Here is a 25,686-nt window from a genome sequence, read left to right as displayed (position 1 = left end):
AATTAAGTAATAGTAATTGAGATGTCACAGATTTGACACATGCGGCTTAGTTATCCAAATATTCTTTTATAGATATGTAAGAAGATAATCTGTTTATTTAGCCCTTCAAAATTCAAATAAACTTTGGGAAATAAAACACACAACATATTAAGACGATACGATCCAGGTCAATTCTCCATACAAACGCTCTCGACTATTTCCTCCCTGGTTTTTGAAGATAGAACAATGATTTTTTGAACACATATTATTATTATTTTTATCTGTGTCGGACCGTTTTGATTTTTTTGCTATTTTTATTTTAAAAGACGCTAGAGCCAATCAAAAATTTCTAAAAACGGCATTTTTCAATGTGGCTCAAAAAAGGTGTGATACTCAAAATCGGTAAAAATTAGCCAAAAAATCTAAACGGTCCTACACAGATTATTTCATTGTTATTCAGATTCTCAAATTTCGTTTCGTTTTAATAAGTTTTGAAGGAGGAAACAGTCGAGAGCGGAACTTCGATTTTAAAGTTTTTTTCGCAATATGTTTTGACACTTTTGACTGAGTTGTTCTTAATGGACATTTTTTTTTGATAAATCTAGTTAATGACTGACACTATTAGTATATTTAACTGAAATTCCCAAATTGAAAGGCGGACTCCTTTCCATTTTAGCATTTTCGCTCCCGTAGCGTCTTAAGTCCTTAATTCTATATCACGAGATTAGCGATGTCACAATCTGTCAAGAGTAATGTCGAATGGCGTCCCTGAAGCGACATCATTCATGAAGCTAGCCAAGTTTTTTTGCTAAAACATGCGTAAGATTCATTTCAGGGTTGAATGTTTTCAAACTAGCTATTTATAGATATGACTTTGAAATTGGAAAAGTAAATCTGGACGTGTGAAAGTAGGGCTTGCGGTCTTGCGAATGAAATTGGTATAACACAGTAATCCTCCTTGCGTTATCCCGGCTTTTGTCACGGCTCATGTCTGGGGTCCGCTTTAACAACTAATCCCAAGATTTGGCGTAGGCGGTAGTTTTTACGAAAGCGACTGCCATCTGACCTTCCAACCCGAAGGGTAGACTAGACATTATTGGAGTTAGTCCGGTTTCCTCACGATGTTTTCCTTCACCGTACGTACCTAGCGGTAAGTACGTGCGACTTTAATCCGAGGTCGCGGGTTCGAACCCCGGCTCGCACCAATGAGTTTTTCGGAGGTTATGTACGAAGTGTCATTTGATATTTGCCAGTGGCTTTTCGGTGAAGGAAAACATCGTGAAGAAACCGGACTAATCCCAATAAGGCCTAGTTACCCTTCGGGTTGGAAGGTCAGATGGCAATCGCTTTCATAAAACTAGTGTCTATGCCAAATCTTAGGATTTGTTGTCAAAACGGACCCTCATGACACTTGTCGAATGCTGGGATAACGCAAGAAAGACGATAATCAACAAGCAGAATCGATTTACGCGAGTTTGAAGTCGAGCGACACATTTGCTACATCGTAACGTCTAGATTTCTACGAGTAGGTACATGTATTGACACTCGCGAACAATTGACAGGTGAGTGCGATCTGGTTGCATGCCAACCGACCCTTTTGTGTGAGTAACTGAGTACTGCCAATTCTCGCTTCAAAAACTCAGTCTATCGCGATATTCACGACAAAGAGCGTAGCTTTCTTTGCTCTAGCTTTGTACCAACGGCTATTATAAATCCATCCCATTTTTCTAAATCGTTTTGTAGGACTTTTTTACGTTAAAAGTGTGCCTACTAAAAGTTTTTAATACGTAGCGAAGCGATATAGTGATAACGTTCCGGTGAATGTATGAAATTTTTGGTTTTAGTAAGTGTTCACTTTATCCATACAATTGACGACATTGTCTGAGAAGTTCTAGATATTTAAAAAAATGTGGCCATAAATAAAGCAAAGAAAGAAAATATGTTGTAAAGCAACGTAAAGTGAAAGTACTTTACCTATTGTAAAGGGGATCAAAATTGGTAAGATAGTTTACAATATAACAGGGGCTCTGTTAGTTGTAGCTAGTGTAAAGATTCCAAAACATTAATTTTATTTTCCAAACAATTTCTTTACACAATCCTTGTTTCCAAAACGTCCCATATAAAAACTGCTCAAAATTCTATAAGTTTACTGAAACGTTTCGCTAATTAAGAGACCTGGTAGGCAAGCATGGTCGCGTGATAAACGATATAACGTCAGGCTGTCCTTTACGCACTATTTGTAAGTGCGATAGGGACGCACCTATGCGATAAAGTTTATCCAACTACGCCCGCAGTGCGTAATTTGACCGCGTGGGTGATGCGGCCCTTGGGTTCAGGTCTTCGGCCCTACGCGGAGCTCGGCCTTTCCGATCGACGTCATGTTTTGAAATTAAGAATGTCATTGATAACAGGCGAGGCGACTAAAAAAACTAATTAGTCCGTCAGTTAGATTATCAAAGAATTACAGACACGTATTTTTCCTTTTTTCTCGTAAACGAAAAATTACGTACCGTCGTCATTTCGTCGTGCGTTGAAGTTTCGCGTGACGTCACGCCTAGGTACAATTTTTATTTAGAAGTGACGTCACAAGCCCCCACTCCGGAACTTTGATTTTTTTATTAATTAGAAAAAGCGAAAAATATACTGTGTTCAGTGTTTTTGGACGATCTAACCGACTGATTAAACACAATGCCATTTTTTTATGTAGTCGTCATCCCTTTTCAGGCACTGGTCCCACCGCGAGCTAGTAAGCTATGAGTTATCGGCTATAAAAACGAACAAAGGATAGTCGCTCCCGTGCAAATAAAAGAGACACGGCGATGTTTATAGTTACTCTCCCAGCGGTGAGCTATCAAAATCGCCGTGTCTCTTTTATTCGCACGGGGGTGCTTATCTTTTGTTCGTTTTTATAGCCGATAGCTCATAGTTTACTAGCTCGCGGTGGGACCAGTGCCTCAAGGAGAAAATGAACGGCGCCAGTAAAGAGTTTACTTACTAGAACCAAAAATTACATACACTTTCCAGAATGGTCATACTAGAGTAGCTAACGTATTAAAAACTCTTCGTAGCCACATTGGTGGCTCATAACTTATAATATTTATAACAAAATTAGTTGACAATGATCTCTCATGATAACGATGGGTAAAATGTGAATAAGTGGTAATAAATACTGCTAAAATACTTGAACCACAAGTGTTGTTTTAGTGGTTGAAGTTACAAGTGCACTATGCCTATCACATACTCTCGGGCCTCGGATGCTCCTAAAGAACGGTAAGCTGTTAAAAAATTTTTTAAGCCTTCATAACATCGCGGATACTAATATTACCTCTATAAATGGGAAAGTGTGTCTGTTTGTTTGTCCGTCTTTCACGGCAAAACGGAGCGACGAATTAACGTGATTTTTTAAATGAAGTGAAGATAGTTGAAGGGATGGAGAGTGTGATAGGCTACTTTTTGTCTCTTTCTAACGCAAACGAAGCTGCGGGCAAAATCTAGTTCCTACATATTATTGAACCTTATACTCGTACTAGCTTTTACCCGCGGCTTCGCCCGCGTAATAAAAGTATTCTTATTGAAACGTTTACAAAAAATAAGATTTTCATTTGGATCCGTAGGTTTCTTTGTAGGTAAGCGGGGCAATTCTCGACTGGGGGGCCATTGTAACTGATCTATTTGCTGTACGGTCAGCCAAGAAAGTGGTTTACCACTTTTCGACTCTATTGATCGAAAAGTGGTAAACCACTTTTTTGGCTGACTGTACCTTACACATATTACTATTGTTTTAAAAGAAATTCTTGCAATTATTACACACAGCGACCACAGCGTAGGTAGTAGGTACGAATATGTTTGTATTTTACCTATATAAATATTTATACTGGGGAAACTTCATACAACCCACATAACCAGTATCTCGACGCTATGGTCGGTAGGGTAAAAAGTACTTCCTTGCATTATCGCTTACAATTTTTTCCATTTTGCTTATAGGTACTTATTGCAAACGTAAACATATAAAAAATAAAACCGCCTTCAAAAAAAGCGTGTTACAAAACACGGAGAAACTAAAAATCCAAAAATAATAAACCTTCGAATTCAGATTTCTTATCGGATTGCAATAATCTAAACATCCAAATTATAAAAAAATCAATTATTTTTGTAGTCGGTACCAGACCTGTTCGTCGCCTTGCTATTTCCTGTTTGCCCCACCCAACCATACGCAGGCCCTATCCCTATCCCTATCCCTATCCCTATCCCTATCCCTATCCCTATCCCTATCCCTATCCCTATCCCTATCCCTATCCCTATCCCTATCCCTATCCCTATCCCTATCCCTATCCCTATCCCTATCCCTATCCCTATCCCTATCCCTATCCCTATCCCTATCCCTATCCCTATCCCTATCCCTATCCCTATCCCTATCCCAATCCCAATCCCAATCCCAATCCCAATCCCAATCCCAATCCCAATCCCAATCCCAATCCCAATCCCAATCCCAATCCCAATCCCAATCCCAATCCCAATCCCAATCCCAATCCCAATCCCAATCCCTATCCCTATCCCTATCCCTATCCCTATCCCTATCCCTATCCCTATCCCTATCCCTATCCCTATCCCTATCCCTATCCCTATCCCAATCCCAATCCCAATCCCAATCCCAATCCCAATCCCAATCCCAATCCCAATCCCAATCCCAATCCCAATCCCAATCCCAATCCCAATCCCAATCCCAATCCCAATCCCAATCCCAATCCCAATCCCAATCCCAATCCCAATCCCAATACCAATCCCAATCCCAATCCCAATCCCAATCCCAATCCCTGTCCTATCCCTATCCTATCCCTATCCCTATCCCTATCCCTATCCCTGTCCCTATCCCTATCCCTATCCTATCCCTATCCCTATCCCTATCCCTATCCTATCCCTATCCCTATCCCAATCCCAATCCCAATCCCAATCCCTATCCCAATCCCAATCCCAATCCCAATCCCAATCCCAATCCCAATCCCAATCCCAATCCCAATCCCAATCCCAATCCCAATCCCAATCCCAATCCCAATCCCTATCCCTATCCCTATCCCTATCCCTATCCCTATCCCTATCCCTATCCCTATCCCTATCCCTATCCCTATCCCTATCCCAATCCCAATCCCAATCCCAATCCCAATCCCAATCCCAATCCCAATCCCAATCCCAATCCCAATCCCAATCCCAATCCCAATCCCAATCCCAATCCCAATCCCAATCCCAATCCCAATCCCAATCCCAATCCCTATCCTAATCCCTATCCCAATCCCTATCCCAATCCCTATCCCAATCCCTATCCCAGTCCCTATCCCAATCCCTATCCCAATCCCTATCCCAATCCCAATCCCTATCCAATCCCTATCCTATCCCTATCCTATCCCTATCCCTATCCTATCCTATCCTATCCTATCCCTATCCCTATCCCTATCCCTATCCCTATCCTATCCCTATCCCTATCCCTATCCCTATCCTATCCCTATCCCCTATCCCTATCCCTATCCCTATCCCTATCCCTATCCCTATCCCTATCCCTATCCCTATCCCTATCCCTATCCTATCCTATCCCTATCCCTATCCCTATCCCTATCCCTATCCCTATCCCTATCCCTATCCCTATCCCTATCCCTATCCCTATCCCTATCCCTATCCCTATCCCTATCCCTATCCCTATCCCTATCCCTATCCCTATCCCTATCCCTATCCCTATCCTATCCCTATCCTATCCTATCCCTATCCTATCCCTATCCCTATCCCTATCCCTATCCCTATCCCTATCCCTATCCCTATCCCTATCCCTATCCCTATCCCTATCCCTATCCCTATCCCTATCCCTATCCCTATCCCTATCCCTATCCTATCCCTATCCCTATCCCTATCCCTATCCCTATCCCTATCCCTATCCTATCCCTATCCCTATCCCTATCCCTATCCCTATCCCTATCCCTATCCCTATCCCTATCCCTATCCCTATCCCTATCCCTATCCCTATCCCTATCCCTATCCCTATCCCTATCCCTATCCCTATCCCTATCCCTATCCCTATCCCTATCCCTATCCCTATCCCTAACCCTAACCCTAACCCTAACCCTAACCCTAACCCTAACCCTAACCCTAACCCTAACCCTAACCCTAACCCTAACCCTAACCCTAACCCTAACCCTAACCCTAACCCTAACCATAGAAATATCAGATATATGCAATCAGGAACAGTTAAACCCGTACTACATCGATGGCGAGATGCACAGAATGTTCACAGATGGCAGCAAACACGACGGGCATGTGGGAGCAGCTGTGGTGATTGAATATCCAGACGGAAAAAACCATACAAAGCACTTCAAACTACACAACAGCTGTACCGTCTTCCAAGCAGAGTGCTACGCCCTAGAACAGGCATGCTATGAATGCTATAAGCAAGAAATGCCAAGAGTCACCATCTTCTCAGACTCCAAGGCGGCATTAAGAGCGTTATAACATTTCGGCGTCGGGCGAAATTAGGTATTTTACCCGCCGCGCGAGCCCAATATGCCGACCCTTTCTAGCACGTCTTATCACTCGCTCGCACTACAATAATGGACAAAACAATCTTGATCCTTTCTATGGAATTTTGATAACAACCACAATCTACTATCTCGATATAAATTTTTGGTTTCTAATAAACATTATTTTGTACGAAAATACGAGAATATAGCGCGAAATAATATCAATTATGTTACAATTTATTTAAAAAATTAAAGTAATAATTATAAAAGTAGATCCCATCCCAAATATTTGCTTTTGTTATATGATAAGTATTAGAGTAAAGTATAATTATATTAATATGATGATAAAATAAGACAAATACAATTCTAATTACTTCAAGGTGGTGCTCAGGGTCTGATGATGGAGCCAGATGGTGGTCACCAATACCAATGAACAATATGACTATACAACTTCGTGGTTTACATGTCATTCTAGCATTTTCACTTTCACATTTCAAGTGCATATACCACGAGTATAGGTTTTCGGGTGTGCTGATTTAAAAATTAATGACCGATTTGGAATCTGACATTGCTGACTGTCACTTTGACACAAAAGTCGTCATGGGTGTCGTAAAATAGGTTTTAGGGGGTGCTGATTCCAAAATTAATGGCCAATGTGGAATCTGACATTGCTGACTGTCACTTTGACACAAAAGTCGTCATGGGTGTCGTCAAATAGGCTTGCGGGGGTGCTGATTCCAAAATTAATGAACAATGTGGAATCTGACATTGCTGACTGTCACTTTGACACAAAAGTCGTCATGGGTGTCGTAAAATAGGTTTTAGGTGGTGCTGATTCCAAAATTAATGACCAATGTGGAATCTGACATTGCTGACTGTCACTTTGACACAAAAGTCATCATGGGTGTCGTAAAATAGGTTTGCGGGGGTGCTGATTCCAAAATTAATGAACAATGTGGAATCTGACATTGCTGACTGTCACTTTGACACAAAAGTCGTCATGGGTGTCGTAAAATTGGTTTTAGGGGTGCTGATTCCAAAATTAATGACCAATGTGGAATCTAACATTGCTGACTGCCACTTTGACACAAAAGTCATCATGGGTGTCGTAAAATAGGTTTTAGGGGTGCTGATTCCAAAAATAATGACTAATGTGGAATCTAACATTTCTGACTGTCACTTTGACACAAAAGTCGTCATGGGTGTCTTCAAAAAGGTTTCCGGGGTTGCTGATTCCAAAATTAACGACTATTTTGGAATCTCACAGTGCTAATTGTAATTTTGACACAAAAGGAATCATGGGTGTAGTCAAATAGTTTTTAGGGGGCACTGATTCCAAAATTAATGAAATGATTTAAAAAGTAATGACCGATTTGGAACCTGACATTGCACAGTACCCCTGGAAAGGAAACCTATTTGACGACACCCATAACGACTTTTATGTCAAAGTGACAGTCAGCAATGTCAGATTCCAAATTGATCATTAATATTGAGATCAGTACCCATGAAAACCTATTTGAAGACACCCATGATCACTTTTGTGTCAAAGTGACAGTCAACAGTGTCAGATTCCAAATTGGTCATTAGTTTTCAAACACCTCCGGATACCTATTTGACGACACCCATGACGACTTTTGTGTCAAAGTGACAGTCAGCAATGTCAGATTCCAAATTGGTCACTAATTTTGGAATCAGCACCCCTAAAACCTATTTTACGACACCCATGACGACTTTTGTGTCAAAGTGACAGTCAGCAATGTCAGATTGAACATTGGTCATTAATTTTGGAATCAGCACCCCTAAAACCTATTTTACGACACCCATGACGACTTTTGTGTCAGAGTGACAGTCAGCAATGTCAGATTGAACATTGGTCATTAATTTTGGAATCAGCACCCCCTAAAACCTATTTTACGACACCCATGACGACTTTTGTGTCAGAGTGACAGTCAGCAATGTCAGATTGAACATTGGTCATTAATTTTGGAATCAGCACCCCTAAAACCTATTTTACGACACCCATGACGACTTTTGTGTCAAAGTGACAGTCAGCAATGTCAGATTCCACATTGGTCATTAATTTTGGAATCAGCACCCCTAAAACCTATTTTACGACACCCATGACGACTTTTGTGTCAAAGTGACAGTCAGCAATGTCAGATTCCAAATTGGTCATTAATTTTGGAATCAGCACCCCCTAAAACCTATTTTACGACACCCATGACGACTTTTGTGTCAGAGTGACAGTCAGCAATGTCAGATTGAACATTAGTCATTAATTTTGGAATCAGCACCTCCTAAAACCTATTTTACGACACCCATGACGACTTTTGTGTCAAAGTGACAGTCAGCAATGTCAGATTCCACATTGGTCATTAATTTTGGAATCAGCACCCCCTAAAACCTATTTTACGACACCCATGACGACTTTTGTGTCAAAGTGACAGTCAGCAATGTCAGATTCCAAATTGGTCATTCATTTTGGAATCAGCACCCCTAAAACCTATTTTACGACACCCATGACGACTTTTGTGTCAGAGTGACAGTCAGCAATGTCAGATTGAACATTAGTCATTAATTTTGGAATCAGCACCTCCTAAAACCTATTTTACGACACCCATGACGACTTTTGTGTCAAAGTGACAGTCAGCAATCTGAGGTACTACATATTCGTAATCTGAAAGTAATCAAGTCAATAATTTCAGTTATTTTGAATCGACTATGATTCCGAATTATTGGTAATAGTAATGATTGTATAGATGATTAGTGATTCCTTTACATGTAATGGTAATTTACCGTTTCACTTGATTACATTACAAGTAATCTGACACCCAGTAGTGTCAGATTACAAAGTAAAATCAAGTAATCGTGTAATCCGGAATCGATTACGATTTCCCCATCTCTGGGTTTAGTTATATGGTTCATTGGTACTGGTGACCACCATCTGGCTCCATCATCAGACCCTGAGTACCACCTCTTGTCAAAGGTCTTGTTGAGACGAACCCAACGAGCCTAAACACGAAGTCGTTTACTTACATGGTTCACTGGTACTGGTGACCACCTTCTGGCTCCATCATCAGATCCTGAGTACCATCTTGATGTGTCTTATCATCTTGACCGTATTGTAATTTTCACATTTTTATCATCACAACGTTGTAATACTTTAACATTTAAACATAACAAAGTATTTCAAAAGCAAATATTTACGGATCTAGGATCAAATTCGTTGGTCGCTGTTTACACACACACAATGCGAGGATAGCCCGTGTAGAAACAAGGCGTCCGACCCACACAACAATAAATATTCTCGACGTTTGCGATGAAAACTCGGAGACCAAAGTGACATACGTCTTACCTCCTCGAGCTCCGGCGCGGCACTGAAATCGCAGGCGTCCGTCGCCGGTAAAATAGCGACAGGAAGGCTAGTTTTCAAAAAATTGGCAAAAAATCATGATAAAATATTATAACGACAAATGGATAACAGCAGTTTAAGCACATTGTGCAGATTATTTATATACTAAAATAACTTCGATAACATGTAGATTTTCGGAGAAATGATCACTTGTTTCGATGTATTTTCAAGACAAAATTGAGTTCGTTTTACTTTCAATTTCTCAATTTCAAAGGATTAAATGATAAATATTGTTTAATGGGCCTTAAGTACAAGATATTTGGAACTTAAATTTACCTCATTTATGAGAGTGATCTTATCAAATTGTACATAATAAGAGCTCCGAATTCTGTGCTTCACGCGGTTTTTCCTAAACGAGCATCAGAAAAACAATCATTACTAATTGAAAAAGCTTTTTTTTTCATATGTTTTTTATTTAACCGACAGTTAATAAGATGTTCTAACTGAAACAAGTACTTTCACTGTCTTTTAGTATGAGTAAAGTGTACAATTTTGTCGATAAATATTGTGCATTTTACAATATATCGCCTTTTTTTGTCATAGCGCTCTTAATGGAAATAGCAAACAGAAGCAGCACGAATCGAATAGTAAATAACATTCACAAAACACTCTACAGTATCAAGAAATCCGGAAAGACTCTAGTTAAATTATGTTGGATTAAGGCGCATGTCGGTCTACACGGCAACGAGCGAGCCGACGCGGCAGCCAAACATGCGGCAACTCTACAAACACCTCCCAACTACGAATCCTTCCCTTTATCATTCCACAAAATAAACTACAGAAAACATGTCAAAACAATGTACAACAAATGGTACGAAGACAGCACTACTGGATTCCACTTAAAACATCATTTGCCCAACATCGACTCGATCACAAAATTACGTGGCTCAATGGCAATAAGTTTTCAGCTGACACAAGTTTTAACGGGGCATGGATATCACAAAGCCTATTTACATAGATTTAAAATAACAGACGACAATTTATGCCCATGCAACAACGTGAGTTGTCAGACTATTGACCACCTCTTAAAAGAATGCCCAAAATTTACCAATAGCCGTATCCACCATGAAAGCACCTGTGATTTTTTGAACGTCAACCCATATGAAATAACAAGCATCATTACAAAAGAATCATCAACAGAATCATTCACAAAACACATAAACAAAATTATAAACAATCTAAAAAAGTTCAACAACACCTAAAGAATGATTTACCACAGCTTTAAGGTGAATGGTCGCCCGTATTCCTAGCGAGGGCCTTTCATCTTCAAAACAACAGTTAATTAAAAAAAAAAAAAAAAAAAAAAACCCTAACCCTAACCCTAACCGTATCCCGTTCCTGTCCCTGTACCTGTCCCTGTCCCTGTCCCTGTCCCTGTCCCTGTCAAATTATCATGCTAGGAGGTGAACTTTGAAAAATCCTTTCTTAGTGGTCCTCTAAGGAACTTCCGTGTCAATTTGAAATCTCTTGAACCAGAAGTAAAGATAAAAACTAAACCTATATTTATGGCTATTTTGGATTATGTTATACTCGTATTTTATTTAAGTAAGTACCATATTTTATTTTATTCTATAACTTATTAACAAAATTAACATAAAAAGTACATATTAGTAGTTAACTTAAGACAAATAAAATACAATTAAATTAAAAACTAATCTAAATTAAACTAAGTCAACTTAATAATTATAAAGATATATACATAATATACATATATGTAACTAATGGCTATTTTGGATATTTTAACCCCATTGCACAACAACAGGGGAGAAAATTTCTTTTCCACCTCATTAGATTTTAAAATCGTTGTACCAATAGGTACAACGATTACGATAACTATATCGTGTTCAGCGACCCGATAAACCATAAAAACGATACCCATATTGTGTTTTTGACTTTACCCCCTTTTCACCCCTTTAGGGGTAAAATTTTCAAAAAACCTGAAAAATGTATTTAGTCATATGTCTTTAGGAATCCTCCTATGAAGTTTCGAATAAAATAGTCAAACTAATCTTGTTTCCCCATACAAACTTTGAACCCCCATTTCACCCTTTTAAGAGGAGAATTTTGAAAAATCCTTTCTTAGTGCTTCTCTACGCCATATAAGGAACCTATGTTTCGGCTGTGTGTTGATATATTATGTCAGTTAGTCAGGCAGTCAGTTTCTTCTTTTATATATTTTTTGATATTTAAACCCCATTGCACTACAACAGGGGAGAAGGTATTTCACTTCCGCTTCGTTAGATTTTAAAAACGTTGTATTTATCGTGATCAGCGACCCAATAAACCGTAAAAACGATACCCATATTAGTTTTTGGACTTTATCACCCCCTTTTCACCCTTTCAGGGGTTAGATTTCAAAAAACCTGAAACACGTCTTTAGTCATATGTTTTTAGGATCCCTCTTGTGAAGTTTCGAATAAAACAGTGAAACTAACATTGTTTCCCCATACAAGCTTTGAACCCCCATTTAACCCCCTTAGGAGACGAATTTTGAAAAATCCTTTCTTAGTGCTCCTCTACACTATATAAGGAACCTACGTGCCAAATTCGACATCTCTAGGAAAATTGTTTTGAACTTGATAGGTTCAGTAGTTTTTGAGAAAAATACGGAAAACTCTGCCGTCCTATCACTAAAACCCATCTAACCCACAAATGATAGTTTTGAGATATGGGCAAAAAACATAAAAACCCATATCTCTAGGAAATGTGTCGATTTAGTCCAGATTTCTTTTATTCTTAAATTAAAACTAAATTCACGCTAACATTATTTAAAATCAATTTAATTAAATATTGTTTAATTTATTAGAAATTCGCCATTTTGTGTTTAAGTTATGCAAATAATTCCTAAAATATGTATGATTTTACTGTTAAAACACGGTTAAGTATACTTTAGCCGTTTTTTAGGATTGAATAATACATAAAACATGGCTTAATAACGGCAAAGTAAATTTACGTGTTTATAGTAATCGTAACTGAGCAATGCATAATAATCTAAAAACATAGCTTAATAACCGCAAAGACACTAAACAATTTTATACTATCGTATATGCTCTAAAAAAATGCTGTAACCGTTTTTAAGCTATGCAATGACTACTAACATCGAAATAATTTGTATGCATTCCTAATCTAAAAGCCCGCTATATGACAAACCAGCGACGATTACTAGGTTTTAGCATTGTCATTCTTTTTAAAAGGAGTTTATCATTTTAGCAATGTCCCGTTTGCCTGCAGTATCTGCACTAAGTTTCAAGAGCAATTCAATTTGTTAAATGAATAAAAGACAACTGTATGATATTGTAACCATTTATTTGCATGCATAAAAAACCTCGTTATAAGTTATGTTACAAATTAACATATTTAAACTTAATATAATATTCTAACATTAGTGAAAACTAACATAACATTAATATGAAACAATAAAATTCGCTTTTTACATTGCAACAAATCAATTTGCTATACCGATACGGCGAAAGGTGTCGCTCTTGGATATCCAAAGTTATTCGTATTATTACTATAATACACTATTAAAATAATGTTTTTATTACCGAGTTATATAAGGTTAAAAACGGTTGACATTGGCAGTTCTTACAAAAAGAAACACGGATTTCATTTATTATTCGCCAAGCAAGTGAAAATAGCAATCTTTATTTATTTAATACTTCAAAAATTCAAAATACATTTAGGATTGTTTGACATAATAATTTTCTCTCTTTCCGCTTGATTCCGTTCTTCTTAAAATTTATTTTTCTTTTTTTGTGCGTTTGGTTTTCGACAGTTGTATTATTAATATTAATATTACGAGTGTAGTGCTCTATATCGACGGTGGTTCTACATCGATAAATGGTTATATGTACTTATGTGTAGGTCAGTCCTCCTTTTCTGTATGTAAAACTTCTGGATTTGAAGGGTCTGAATGAATTGGTACAGCAGAATACTTATATATCATACATTTTTTTTTCTTTAAACTAGAATCAATATAGAGATCTTTGTTAACAATTTCTGGTAAAATCAGGTGCATAATTGCTTAAAATTGTATTAACTAGGTTAAATTTAAGTCTGTTTCTCTGTTGTTTGTATGAATTGGAGCGGATAAATCAAGATAAAGCTTCATTTTGGATGATACATATGTTGTCATTTTACAATTTTTACATGCTAGGTATAGAGTTCTTCTTCTTTCGAGTCATCACTTGTAGTTTCAATGCGTCTGCGACGGAATAGTCAAAAACCTTCTTTCCTTATATCAAGATGAGAAGCATTTTACGAATGATTAAAGAAGTAAACGTTGTTCGATTTTGTTACAACGAAGGATAAACCCAAATTCGATGATCGTCAGCAACGGTTTTAGCTTGGACCAGTAAAAGGGAGTTTTAAAATTGATGTATTTTCGTCAGCATTGAAAATTAAAGCAGAAACGTTCGACATGGCTAAGCTAGGCAAAGAATTCTGAGGTATCAATCTCAAAAATTCTTAAAACAATACACAACGATAGAATGTTCCTTGGTAAAGATCGAGTTGAGCAATCCCCTTCTGTTCTACATTTACTAAACTTACTGCTGGTGTGATGACTTGTGGTCGGTTTTTCGGTATTAATTTTATTCGCAGATCTCTGTTATCATTTGTATCCTGAAGTTCGTAACAAGCCTAAAAGAAATAACATTAATTAATTTGATTTTTGACTGCATTATTAAATCAGCTTGACGGTAATATAATGTTGCGCAAGTAATCCATACCTACATAGGTACTAAAACATTGTAAGGTAAATAAATGCTTACAAAATGTATGTGGCTATGGCAATGCCTACATAGCAATAGGATGGTACAATGTAATTTCTTGACTTTTTTGTTTACGCTTTATTTGTACACAATAGTTTTAACTGGGCTCTTGATCGAATAACTTATGAGTTAGGTATTTACTTGTCGCGGCAAACGTGTGATAATACGTTAGCAAAACGCAAGTTGTGCTTGAAAAAAACATTAAAAAAAAGATATTTAACACTTACCTGGTCTTCGGTTTCTTAACATTTTAAGGAGAAAATGTTCATTCACCGGTCACTACAGCCTTCGCACAACCTTCTGCGCGCGAGCCGCTCGGCCGACTGTCGGACTGGCGCAATAACTTTGGAAGGTATACTTACAACTAGCGGGGTTTTAGCGTAGCTTTGCTGGTTTGTCCTGTTTCAGTGTGGCATTATGAATATTTTTTACTAATAAATTCACCGTAAAGCGCAGTAACTAGATTTTAGTGATGTATTTGTAACCGAAATTACAATGAAAGTCTTTAAATACACGGTTAAAGGACTTTAGCCGTGTTTAAGCGTAGTATTTTATTTAAAAAAGTGAATGTTATAAAATGTAATAACGCAATTAAACGGCTTTAATGGGAATTTATGAAGCTTATGTCAAGTAACGTTGTTATAGTTATGTATCGTGTGATAAAACTATGAAGATAAACAATTGCTAAGCGCTTTAATATAAGTTATAGAAGACAAATGTGGGTTTGCGGTTTTATACTATTGAAAAGGGTTATAAAATAGTGCACTTAGCGAGGTATGTCGACTCTGTATCTCGGTAACTAAAAATGATAAAAATATGATTCCAAGACCAGTCGATGGGGAATTCTTTCCTATTTAAGAATATTTATCCAAATGAAAACTGGTAATATGCAGCTTAGAGGGGTTTTAGTGATCGGACGGCAGAACTACGGAATCCTACACTGAGCGTGGCCCGACACCGGTTTATATTTTATTTATTATAAACTGGCCAGTGATTGACCATAGTCGCACCTGATGGAAAGTGACGACAATGCCGAAGTTGTAGCTCACTGGTTCAGTAATAGCCTATTCACTCTTGACTTGAATACACCAGATTGTATTCGGCCGGGAATACAGTTGGGGGGAGCATGTTCCATTCCTAAGCAGTTCGCACTATCAATTCAACATTATCGAATTGAAACTAGCTTCTTATTGAATTTTATTATTTTGAATGTAATAAGCGTGAATTTATGCGAAATTAATTTAGCGTTAAACTGCCTACACGTGTGTTACAAGTGTGTGTGTTTAAATAAAAGTGAACATTTATGCCGTGTAAGCAAGATGTCATATAATTGGTTAAGTATATTCTTTGATCAATCAATGTTTCGGTTTGAATATTACCAAAGAGAGTAAGTTAAATCGCGACGGCTTGCCGGAGCGATTTAAAGACTCGAGTTAGTAATATTCATATTCCCCGAGTTACACACAGTGTTTTTCATCACACTCGCAATGTAAAAAATATGTAAATAGATATAAAAAAGTTAAGTACGGTACAAGAAATTTAATTATTCCCTTGGGAGAACGATTTTCTATAACTCACGCTCCGCCTGCGTTAACTACTAAGTTACTTTTTTTTATAATATATTTTTTTCTAATTTTTTTTTAAATTACATAAAGCAATACCTTTCAAATTTGAGATACGTTTTGTCAAAATCGGATGATACAATAAAAATATTGAATTTTATTCATTTCCATAAAACACCTCGCTACGCTCGGCTTTCTAAGGGATGAAATTTCGATATCCTCGGAAAAAATCGTTTACTTTGATGTCTACTATCACCATGCTAAGCGGCTTGCTTCCATCTAAAAGTGCAGCTTTTTTAGGGTTCCGTAGTCAACTAGGAACCCTTATAGTTTCGCCATGTATGTCTGTCCGTCCGTCCGTCCGCGGATAATCTCAGTAACCGTTAGCACTAGAAAGCTGAAATTTGGCACTAATATGTATATCAATCACGCCAACAAAGTGCAAAAATAAAAAATGGAAAAACATGTTTTATTAGGGTACCCCCCCCCCCCCTACATGTAAAGTGGGGACTGATATATTTTTAATTCCAACCCCAACGTGTGATATATTGTTGGATGGGGATTTAAAAATGAATAAGGGTTTACTAAGATTGTTTTTTGATAATATTCAAATTTTCGGAAATAATCGCCCCTAAAGGAAAAATGTGCGTCCCCCCCCTCTAACTTTCGAACCATAATGTTTAAAAAATATGAAAAAAATCACAAAAGTAGAACTTTATAAAGACTTTCTAGGAAAATTGTATTGAACTTGATAGGTTCAGTAGTTTTTGAGAAAAATACGGAAAACTACGGAACCCTACACTGAGCGTGGCCCGATACGCTCTTGGCCGGTTTTTTTTTTCATAACTAGTTTGACTATTGGTTTCAGTGAAAATACGAAGGAAAAATTAGTAAACAATTAACAACGGTCAGTTGGTCGATGTTGTAGTGTGCTAATTAGCCTTTATATTTTAATTTATAATATTTGAAACACCCATGAGAATTTTATACACAAGGTTCCTAGCCAACTTCTCAACCGCTTACGCTAACATCGTTAGGTATAGCTCTTTCTATCGCCAATACGAAAGAGAGACAGAGAGAGCTACTTGTACCTTTCCCAATGCCTAAACGTAAGCTATTGTGCGACTGGTACTGTCACCGGCAATAATAATAACCTACATAATAAATAATAAACAATAATAAACACCTCTCGACACCCTTGAGTTCTCACACCGGTGTTGCCCTTGAGCCATCTTGGATGTCGCTTTTTGTGGGGGCCCATCTTGTGGGGACGAGTCACCGTCTGCCGGAAATAAAATTGGATACCGTTTTATTAGGCAGGCGTCCGGTTTTTTATCCATAGCCCAGTATTTAGTCCATCACTTTCATCAAAATAGACCAGTTCATTTTAGATTCCATTAACTCTCAAATAGTCCTTACACCCTGGCGGGTGTTGCCTCTGCGTGTGTCCCATGATACGGGCAAGGGCAACATCCGCTCGGTGTACCCCTTACATTTCATTAAAGTGTCGAAAGGGCCTCTACGTGTTGGCTTCGACCCCGCGCACGCCTCCCAAAGGTCCGGAATACCATTGTTCCGTGATGGGAAAGACCTACATAACTACAAAATTTAAATTTTCATCAAACATGGCTAGGAACACTCCCGACTGATTGAGATCTCGATCTAAATCAGTTCAGGAGCTACAATGTCACAGACAGACATACATACACAGACAGACCCCTCAAAATTATAACACCCCGTCCCCGTCGTTTTTGCGCCGGTATGGCTCCAGTACTAAGATTATGTCAGCAGTCTGCTGTTGCAGTCTTCTTTTTATATCATATTATTGCCGGTGAATGTACTTTAAAACGTGTATTATGATACGGTTGTCGTATGCAGGTAATAAACATTATCGCAAAGATTCGGCCCATTGCATAACGATTAGCGTGACCGGCCGCCAACTCTACTAGGGTTGAACAAAATAAATCTTTTATTAAACAGGCCAGTTTCATACTAATAGCTGGTAACATCTAGATAGTAAATACATAAATTTATTAATTAAAAACACATAGTGTTATACAGGATGATTCATGAGTCGTGAGCAGGAGTCAACAGGGTACTGGGGAGGGTCACGCTGAGCAACTTTCATAATGGGGCAACACTGAATTGTGATTATTTTTCTTAACTATGACTTAATTGATAAGTACTTAATTGATAGCTAATTATCAATTACGTTCTAATTATGACTTAATTGATGATTAACTATCAATTAAGTCATAGTTAAGAAAAAAAAATATCACAATTTAGTGTTGCCCCATTATGAAAGTTGCTCAGTGTGACCCTCCCCAGTACCCTGTTCACTCCTGCTCACGACTCATGAATCACCCTGTATATATATATATATATATTACACATCGTCACTACTTTGAAAAAATCTCGTATCTCACACTGCTCCTCAAAGTTAAAACGCAGTAAGTCTATATGCATTCCATACATACGATATTTGTAATAACTTAATAACACTACTTCGATGGCAAACAAGCATAAGGCCCGGACCTTGTAGGACCAGAAATGTTAAATGTGCGTTGCCGAATTTTTAAAAACATGTAAACTCGTATTTCTACATAAAATAAAGCATAATCATTTAATAAACTTGAGCCCGTGTATTTTTTGGATTATACTTACTTCAGGACGTTCAGTTTATTCTCTAGATAATATAAAAAGCTTTATTTCGACCGCATAAGCATTTAACAAAGTTTTATGTAAGTAATAAAGGTGAATATTACACTACATGTACATACATAGGTATTATATTTATTTATAAATGTAATAATTTAAGCAACTAGAAGACTAAAGATTTGACAGGGCAAGACACGCTGCCATGAATAGCTTAGAAAAAAATCGGCGGGGCATTAATTTCATTAAGCTATTTTCAATAAAAATGGTCTATGCGTGGCAACCCTAACTGCGGCGGTCAATGTCAAGGTATCTCGGGCGCAGACCCAAAGCACGCGATGCCAATCTATGTACGTAGCGTTCGTTTACATTTACACACGCACGTGAGCAAAAATATCTAAACACTTACTAAAATATTATGTGCTAGTCCTAAAGTCACCCCAGAGGTGCAAAGGGCCTTCACCAGCTCGCGACACGCCTTCCTATCTTCAGCGACTCTCGTGGCCTCGCTCCAGCTCAAACCAGCCGCTCGTAGCTCATTTTCGACGGACCGCTTCCATGAGTGAACCGGGCGCCCGGAGCCACGGCTTGCATTTTGCGGTTTCCAGCCAAAAGCAATGCTTGCGTTATTTCTTTCCCCTCTCCGAACAGCATCTCCATTTTCGTGTCGCGATTTCCTCGTCAATGGGTGTTTGCTGGCATATTCTCCACAGGTCTTGATTACGGATAGTGCTTGGCCAGAAAACGCCGAAGTTACCGATGTAATCGAACTAAACTGTCTGTGCTTAACAAAAATCGCTGGCAAATCAGCCTGATCTGAATCTACGCCTACAATGACATATTTATTTATCCTAACCTATTGATCTCGACTCATTTTGTATTTTATTAAACTACGTTTTCTCCCACAGCCGCCTACACCACCGCCACCAAGGCCGCAAGTATTCCTTGCAAGAGGGCGCGCGGGGTGGCACAGAGAGAACGGACCGACAGGTGCCCTCGGAGCGGGTGGCAACGGCCGAGGAGCTACGGGAGGCGGACGCAGACGACCTGGCCAGCCATCGGACCGACGATCCGAAGGGGCTCCGTCGTCATCTGATTCACCATACTAAGGTACTGAACGAGGCTGCAAGGAACAGGTATCAATAGCTAATGGAGCGGGTTTCAATACTTTCAATTCAACGGTTGCCAACCAGACGAGTAGATTACGTACCTGATCGGCGCTCTAAGGAACAGATATCGACAGTTTGCAACGGCCGAGCAACTGTGGAAAGCGGACGCGGAGGACCTGATCAACCTACGATCCAAAAGTACTGCGTCGCCTTCTGATTTAGCATAGTAAGGTACAAAGAGAAGTGTGTTTTGGCACCTGATTCACCAGACTAGGCTACAGAGAGCAGTTACGCTGATTTAATAATCGAGGGACTGAACGACACTTGTTACTAAGTAGCAATAGGGTGCCAAAGTAAACATCAAAGTTCGAAAATTGAGCGGACTTTTACTCTGATTAGGGTTTTAATATTGTGGAAGATGCTCGTACTTTAGTGCTGGCCCTCAGAAAATAAAGTAAATACTTGAAAAGCTGACATATTTTTTTGTTCCAGGATACACATAGTTCCACGGTTCACGTGGGACGGCGGGAGGGAGGCGACCGTCTCAACTCCTTGATTAATGAGAAGAAACTGTATGACCATAGTCCGCATTCTGTGAGTACCACATTTTAATACATAATGTACTTACTGTATTAAGTGTGACACGAAAATAGTATCAGTTCTCATCAGAACTGTTGCGGCAGTTCAAGGCACATTTTCAGTAACGAATGGTACTTAATGACTCAGTGCAGTGGTAACATTTATGCTAGCAGAAAACACATAAAAAAACAGTTGATAAATGCTTATATAATTTTAAAACCAGTGATCCAACTCCAAAATGATACGGATAAACCAAGTGCGACTCCGAGTGGGACTCCGAGCTATTTTTGTTTTTTAGTACATCTTGTGGTTGAGGTCTCGTGTAGTAATAAAGCGATATTCTACAGGTTTTCGTTCAACTCGACGAACTCCTAGCCACCGGAGACGGGGACTCCGAATGGAAGGAAACAGCCAGATGGATCAAATACGAAGAGGACGTGGAAGAAAGCGCGGGCCGCTGGGGCCAGCCTCACGTGGCCTCCCTGTCGTTCCACTCGCTCCTGAACCTCAGGAGATGCCTGGAAACTGGTGTGGTGCTGTTAGATTTGGAGGAGAAGGATCTTCCCGGGGTTGCTTACAGGTATGTATTTTTCTTTGATTTTAGTTGAGACAGCCAGATAGATTAAATACGAAGAGGACGTGGAAGAAAGCGCGGGCCGCTGGGGCAATCCTCTCGTAGCCTCCCGTGGCCTCTCTATGTGAGCACAACTTGCGTTGTCGCGCGCGAGTCCATACATCAAGCGCGACTTCAAGTATGGACTCGCGGGCGAGAGCGCAAGTTGTACTAGACCGCCAGGTGTGTATTATTCCTTCATTTTTTTTGTTGGAACTCTTACTTCATATATATCACGTCCACTGTTCCTAGTTCCTTTGATCTTAATGGCGGTTCCTCGCTCTGCAGCCCTGACCACCAGCAGCTTACCTGCTGCGTGCCGTGTGGTGCCGGCATCACAAAAAATAGCACCAACCAATCGCGTCCCGTGGGTGCCGTATAAGGCGACTAAGGCCCACTTGCACCAACCACTTAACTCTGGGTTAGTGGGCTGTCAACTGTCAAATTCCTTACAAAATGGTGGGTTAACCCTCCATTTTCGTTGGTGCAAGTGGCCCTAAGACTGCTGGCAGCAGATATGCACATTAGGCTTGCCTGTATCCTCAGCGTGCTCCTTGCTCATGAGACCAGTACACGCCGCCACCACAAAAAGAAACTAACCTGGCCCCGTAGCCGAATGGCATTTCTCCGACACCAAACGAAAACGAAACGTAGTCCGGCTCTGTCGCGCCAATACGCAAGAGCGATAGGGATAGATGTCTACTAGCGTTTCGTTTCGTGAGCGTTTCGTGAGCGTTTGTGCCATTCGGCTACGCACCCTGTTCCTGGCGGCGCCTGGTTTTTTATGTGTTCATATGATTTTTGTACTTTACTTTTATTGGTTGAGAATCGAATAAAGGAATGGGTGTTTCATCCAGGGTGGTGGAACGCATGGTGGACGACGGGCTGATAGAGGAGGATGACAAGCCCGTGGTGATGAGGAGCCTCCTGCTCCGCCATCGCCACGTCCACGACGATCGGTTCCGGTTCTCCATTGGACGGAAGCATGCCTCTTACACCAGTTTGCAGGTAAGATTAGATTACCCTTACAGGATATGAACATTTTCGCTTGGGTAGACCGCTGTAGGGAAAACTCGTAGTATTTACACTGCCCAGACCTGGACAGGAATGATGAAGTATTGGGACTAAATGTATATGGCGTGACAGGGACAACGCGCCATCGCGCCATCTCGCTGTCCCTGTCACACTATGTTATATAGATAACATTTATAACAACCCGTGTTTGAAGACCATTATGCTATTAGGAATAGTATTTTATTCAGGATACTGATCGTGATTGTCTGAGTAAAGATTACCTTTGGTTTGAAACAATTAGGGAAAAGCAAAGAGACATTAAATATCTTGTAACTCGTAATTAGCAATGAAAATGGCGAAAGATTCATGATGTTTATTTCGAAACTTTGTATCTTTCCTGTAAATTACACGTTTTTTCCATCTTCATTTATATCTTTCCTTTAACTTTCGAAAAAAAAACTGACGTTTTTCTGACAAATACAAGGATACACGTAATATGTCACATTGAATTTGAGCATAGATTATTGATAGAAATGATAGATTAAGTGAGGAGTGTCTTTTCAAAAGGGCTTAATATTTCCACTTTGAACTTTTTTTGGGAAATCGAGAAAAACATAATTCCACGCTATTGATTTCGAAATTATTATTTAATTTGCAAAATTGTAATATTGTAAGTTTACATTAATGCTATGATTACATCAAACGTAACTTGTGTACCTAAATAAATATTTAATTACCATATGTTTTTGAGAATTAAGCACTTTTGATGCGAACTTTTGGGAATTAAGCCCTTTTGTTGTGGCCTTGTAGCGTAAATGTTATTATTTTAAAATAGTTTTATTTTATTTTTGGATTTTGTATTAAGTTAGTTGATATCAATGTTGTTGTACTACATACATTGGTTTATCCACATAAATAATCATTACACATTCTTCAAAATTTGTTCTAAACTTTGATGTTACTCTTTTTTTTAAAGATAAAGGCGAGATTTTTTGAGCTTTAATCTCAAAACAACACGTAGTTTTTTTTACTAAGAAAAACTGCATTCATAGTTAAAAAAAAAAGAAAAAATGAAAATAAGCCCTTTTGAAAAGACACTCCTCAAGTGCGTTTTCACATTATCCGATCCGACATCGGATGTAGGAAGGATTTCAAAGGAAAAAATTAAAGATATCGGGATATCAGTCCTACATCCGATATCGGATAGGATAATGTGAAAGCGCACTAAGCACTAACGATACCAATTTCAACCTCTTTAGTTAACTAACATCGAGATATAATCTGAGCGGAATGAGAAGTCAAGGTGTTTGTATGAGAGCCAATACGTGCCGAGTCACTATTCAAATTAATATAATTTGTGAGTGTGTTTAGTAAAACGTCCCACTTTGTCGCTTACCATTAAGGCGAGATTTACTTGTATCTTTATATGAATAAACTGACAAACGGCTTTATAGCAATCAACAAAGTGGGCCGTTTTCCCGTGCACACTCACATTTAATAATGCGAAAAATACAATGTATTTTACAAGTAAACAACTTAAACTTGCGAAAGATTCAACCAAAAATCCGCAAGGAAAGATACTGTATTTTATTAAAAAATACAGGGATTTTTGAAAGATACATGTATACGTATCTCTCATGTAATTTTCATCGCTATTGTAATTCTGTAGATAGGTACAAAATAAAAGTTACTAAAAGGGCTGCTATGAGACAGCGTTATTTTTTGCATCGGCCACTTTAAAATTATAATTTTAGTCAAAAATAGTTATTTGTTATACAAGGGGGCAAAGTTGTATTTTAACGCCGAGTGTGGAATTGAAAAACGAGCAAGTGAAAGGATTCTATAGTTGAACCACGAGCGAAGCGAGTGGTTCGAGAATAGAATCCTGAACTTGCGAGTTTTTCAACACACGAGAAGTAAAATACATTTGCACCCGAGTGTAACACAAAACTTTTCGCCTCACTATAGCGAGGAAACTACAACGCAAAAAAATGCGTTTATCACTGCTTCCAGTAGTTCCACAGGTGGTAAATCATCTTTTTTAGTAGATTCACCTACTTTTATCAATTTTAAAGCAGTTAATTTGATTATATTCAAGGTCAAATTACTTTACCCACTAGTGGATAAAATGCGTTTTTACCCGCTGGTATTAAAGGACAAAACACGTGTTTCCGAGCTAGTGAGGGGAAAAATTCATTCTTGTACGCACCTTCCAGTTTTAAAAGATATATCGATTCAACCTGATGTTGAAAAATCTATTACCAAATACTAGTATTTCATAAACACATCGCTAAGGTACTTGCTCATCATTAACATAATTGGCCAGGAAAAAAGTACCTAACAATGTACCAAATTGCGGATTTTTCGTCATGTACGCGTGAACGTACAAGATAACTACGTAATGATCGTCAAACACGCACCTATTCGTATCGCTATGTAACGAACCAGCATAAGCTTGAGCTCCGATAGTAGACGAAGAAGAAAAAGGCAAGACAGCTTCTCTATACAAACGACGTAAAAACACGCAAAAAACAAGATCCCGACTAATTGAGAACAATACAATACAATACAATACAATACAATACAATACAATACAATACAATACAATACAATACAATACAATACAATGCAATACAATACAATACAATACAATACAATACAAGTATTATTTATTGCTTACCAATATAACAAGATGACATCAAAAAATTAAGCACAAAAATTTAACTATGGTAGACAACAGGCGGTCTTATCGTTAAAGAGCGATCTCTTCCAGACAACCTTTGGGACTACCCAAAGGAGATAAAATTAAAAAAATAACTGATTTGAGGGGGTGATGCAGTGAGTGATAGAAAACGACAAATAATCCCTCCTTTTTTTGAAGTCTGGTAATAAATACATAAGGACAAAACACACTCAAACAAGCAAGTTGAAGATACTTCTAGGTTGGGGTATCTAGAGTAGGGACATCGCCAGCTTGCATGCAACATAGACACAATCCTTGTCGATTTGCGAAAAATGCACAGAGCCGGTAGCAATACAATCATTGACGCTCTATGATGATTGGCAAACGGAGCGGAGCGTTAGCTATAGCACACAGTATAATAAAGAGTACTATCATACAGTATGGCCACTCCCGCTCTATGCTGAAAGTGCCGCCCACCCCTCTCGGTTACCTCACAGTTACCGCCTGTCAAACACGCGAACAGGCGACCTGTCATATTTCACACATACAAGCATGGTACGCGTTCACCTACACGAGCTTAGACTGTGTGCTAGGAACGCGCCTCGTTCATATAGAGTTGATCGCCAGTGTCTGAGGTGTGGCTATAGTACAGTAAGTAGTATAGTAAGGCTTGAGTGCACGCTCATATTGAGCGTGCAGCGGAGCGGGGCGTGCGGCGTGCATGTCTAACAATTGAAGCTCATGCAAGTGTCCTGAGTTCATCATTCCCTTGCCCTTTTCCCATTATTTGGGGTCGGCGCAGCAGATC

General features: G+C 38.8%; 1 protein-coding gene across 3 annotated transcripts in view; it reads left to right on the top strand.

Annotated features, from left to right (window-relative positions):
* Positions 1-25,686, top strand: part of LOC125240641 (anion exchange protein 3) — a 216,343-nt gene that overhangs the window by 156,481 nt on the left and 34,176 nt on the right. For all 3 annotated transcript variants that reach the window (XM_048148636.1, XM_048148635.1, XM_048148637.1), the window contains 4 exons: positions 19,789-19,990; positions 20,482-20,583; positions 20,916-21,148; positions 22,039-22,189. In XM_048148636.1, the coding sequence (XP_048004593.1) occupies positions 19,789-19,990; positions 20,482-20,583; positions 20,916-21,148; positions 22,039-22,189 (688 nt within the window). The remainder of the gene's footprint in view (positions 1-19,788; positions 19,991-20,481; positions 20,584-20,915; positions 21,149-22,038; positions 22,190-25,686) is intronic.

This window comes from Leguminivora glycinivorella, chromosome Z, assembly GCF_023078275.1.
Source record: "Leguminivora glycinivorella isolate SPB_JAAS2020 chromosome Z, LegGlyc_1.1, whole genome shotgun sequence".
NCBI lineage: Eukaryota > Metazoa > Arthropoda > Insecta > Lepidoptera > Tortricidae > Leguminivora > Leguminivora glycinivorella.
Note: the sequence above shows the minus strand (reverse complement) of the source record. Positions and strands in the feature narration are given on the sequence as shown.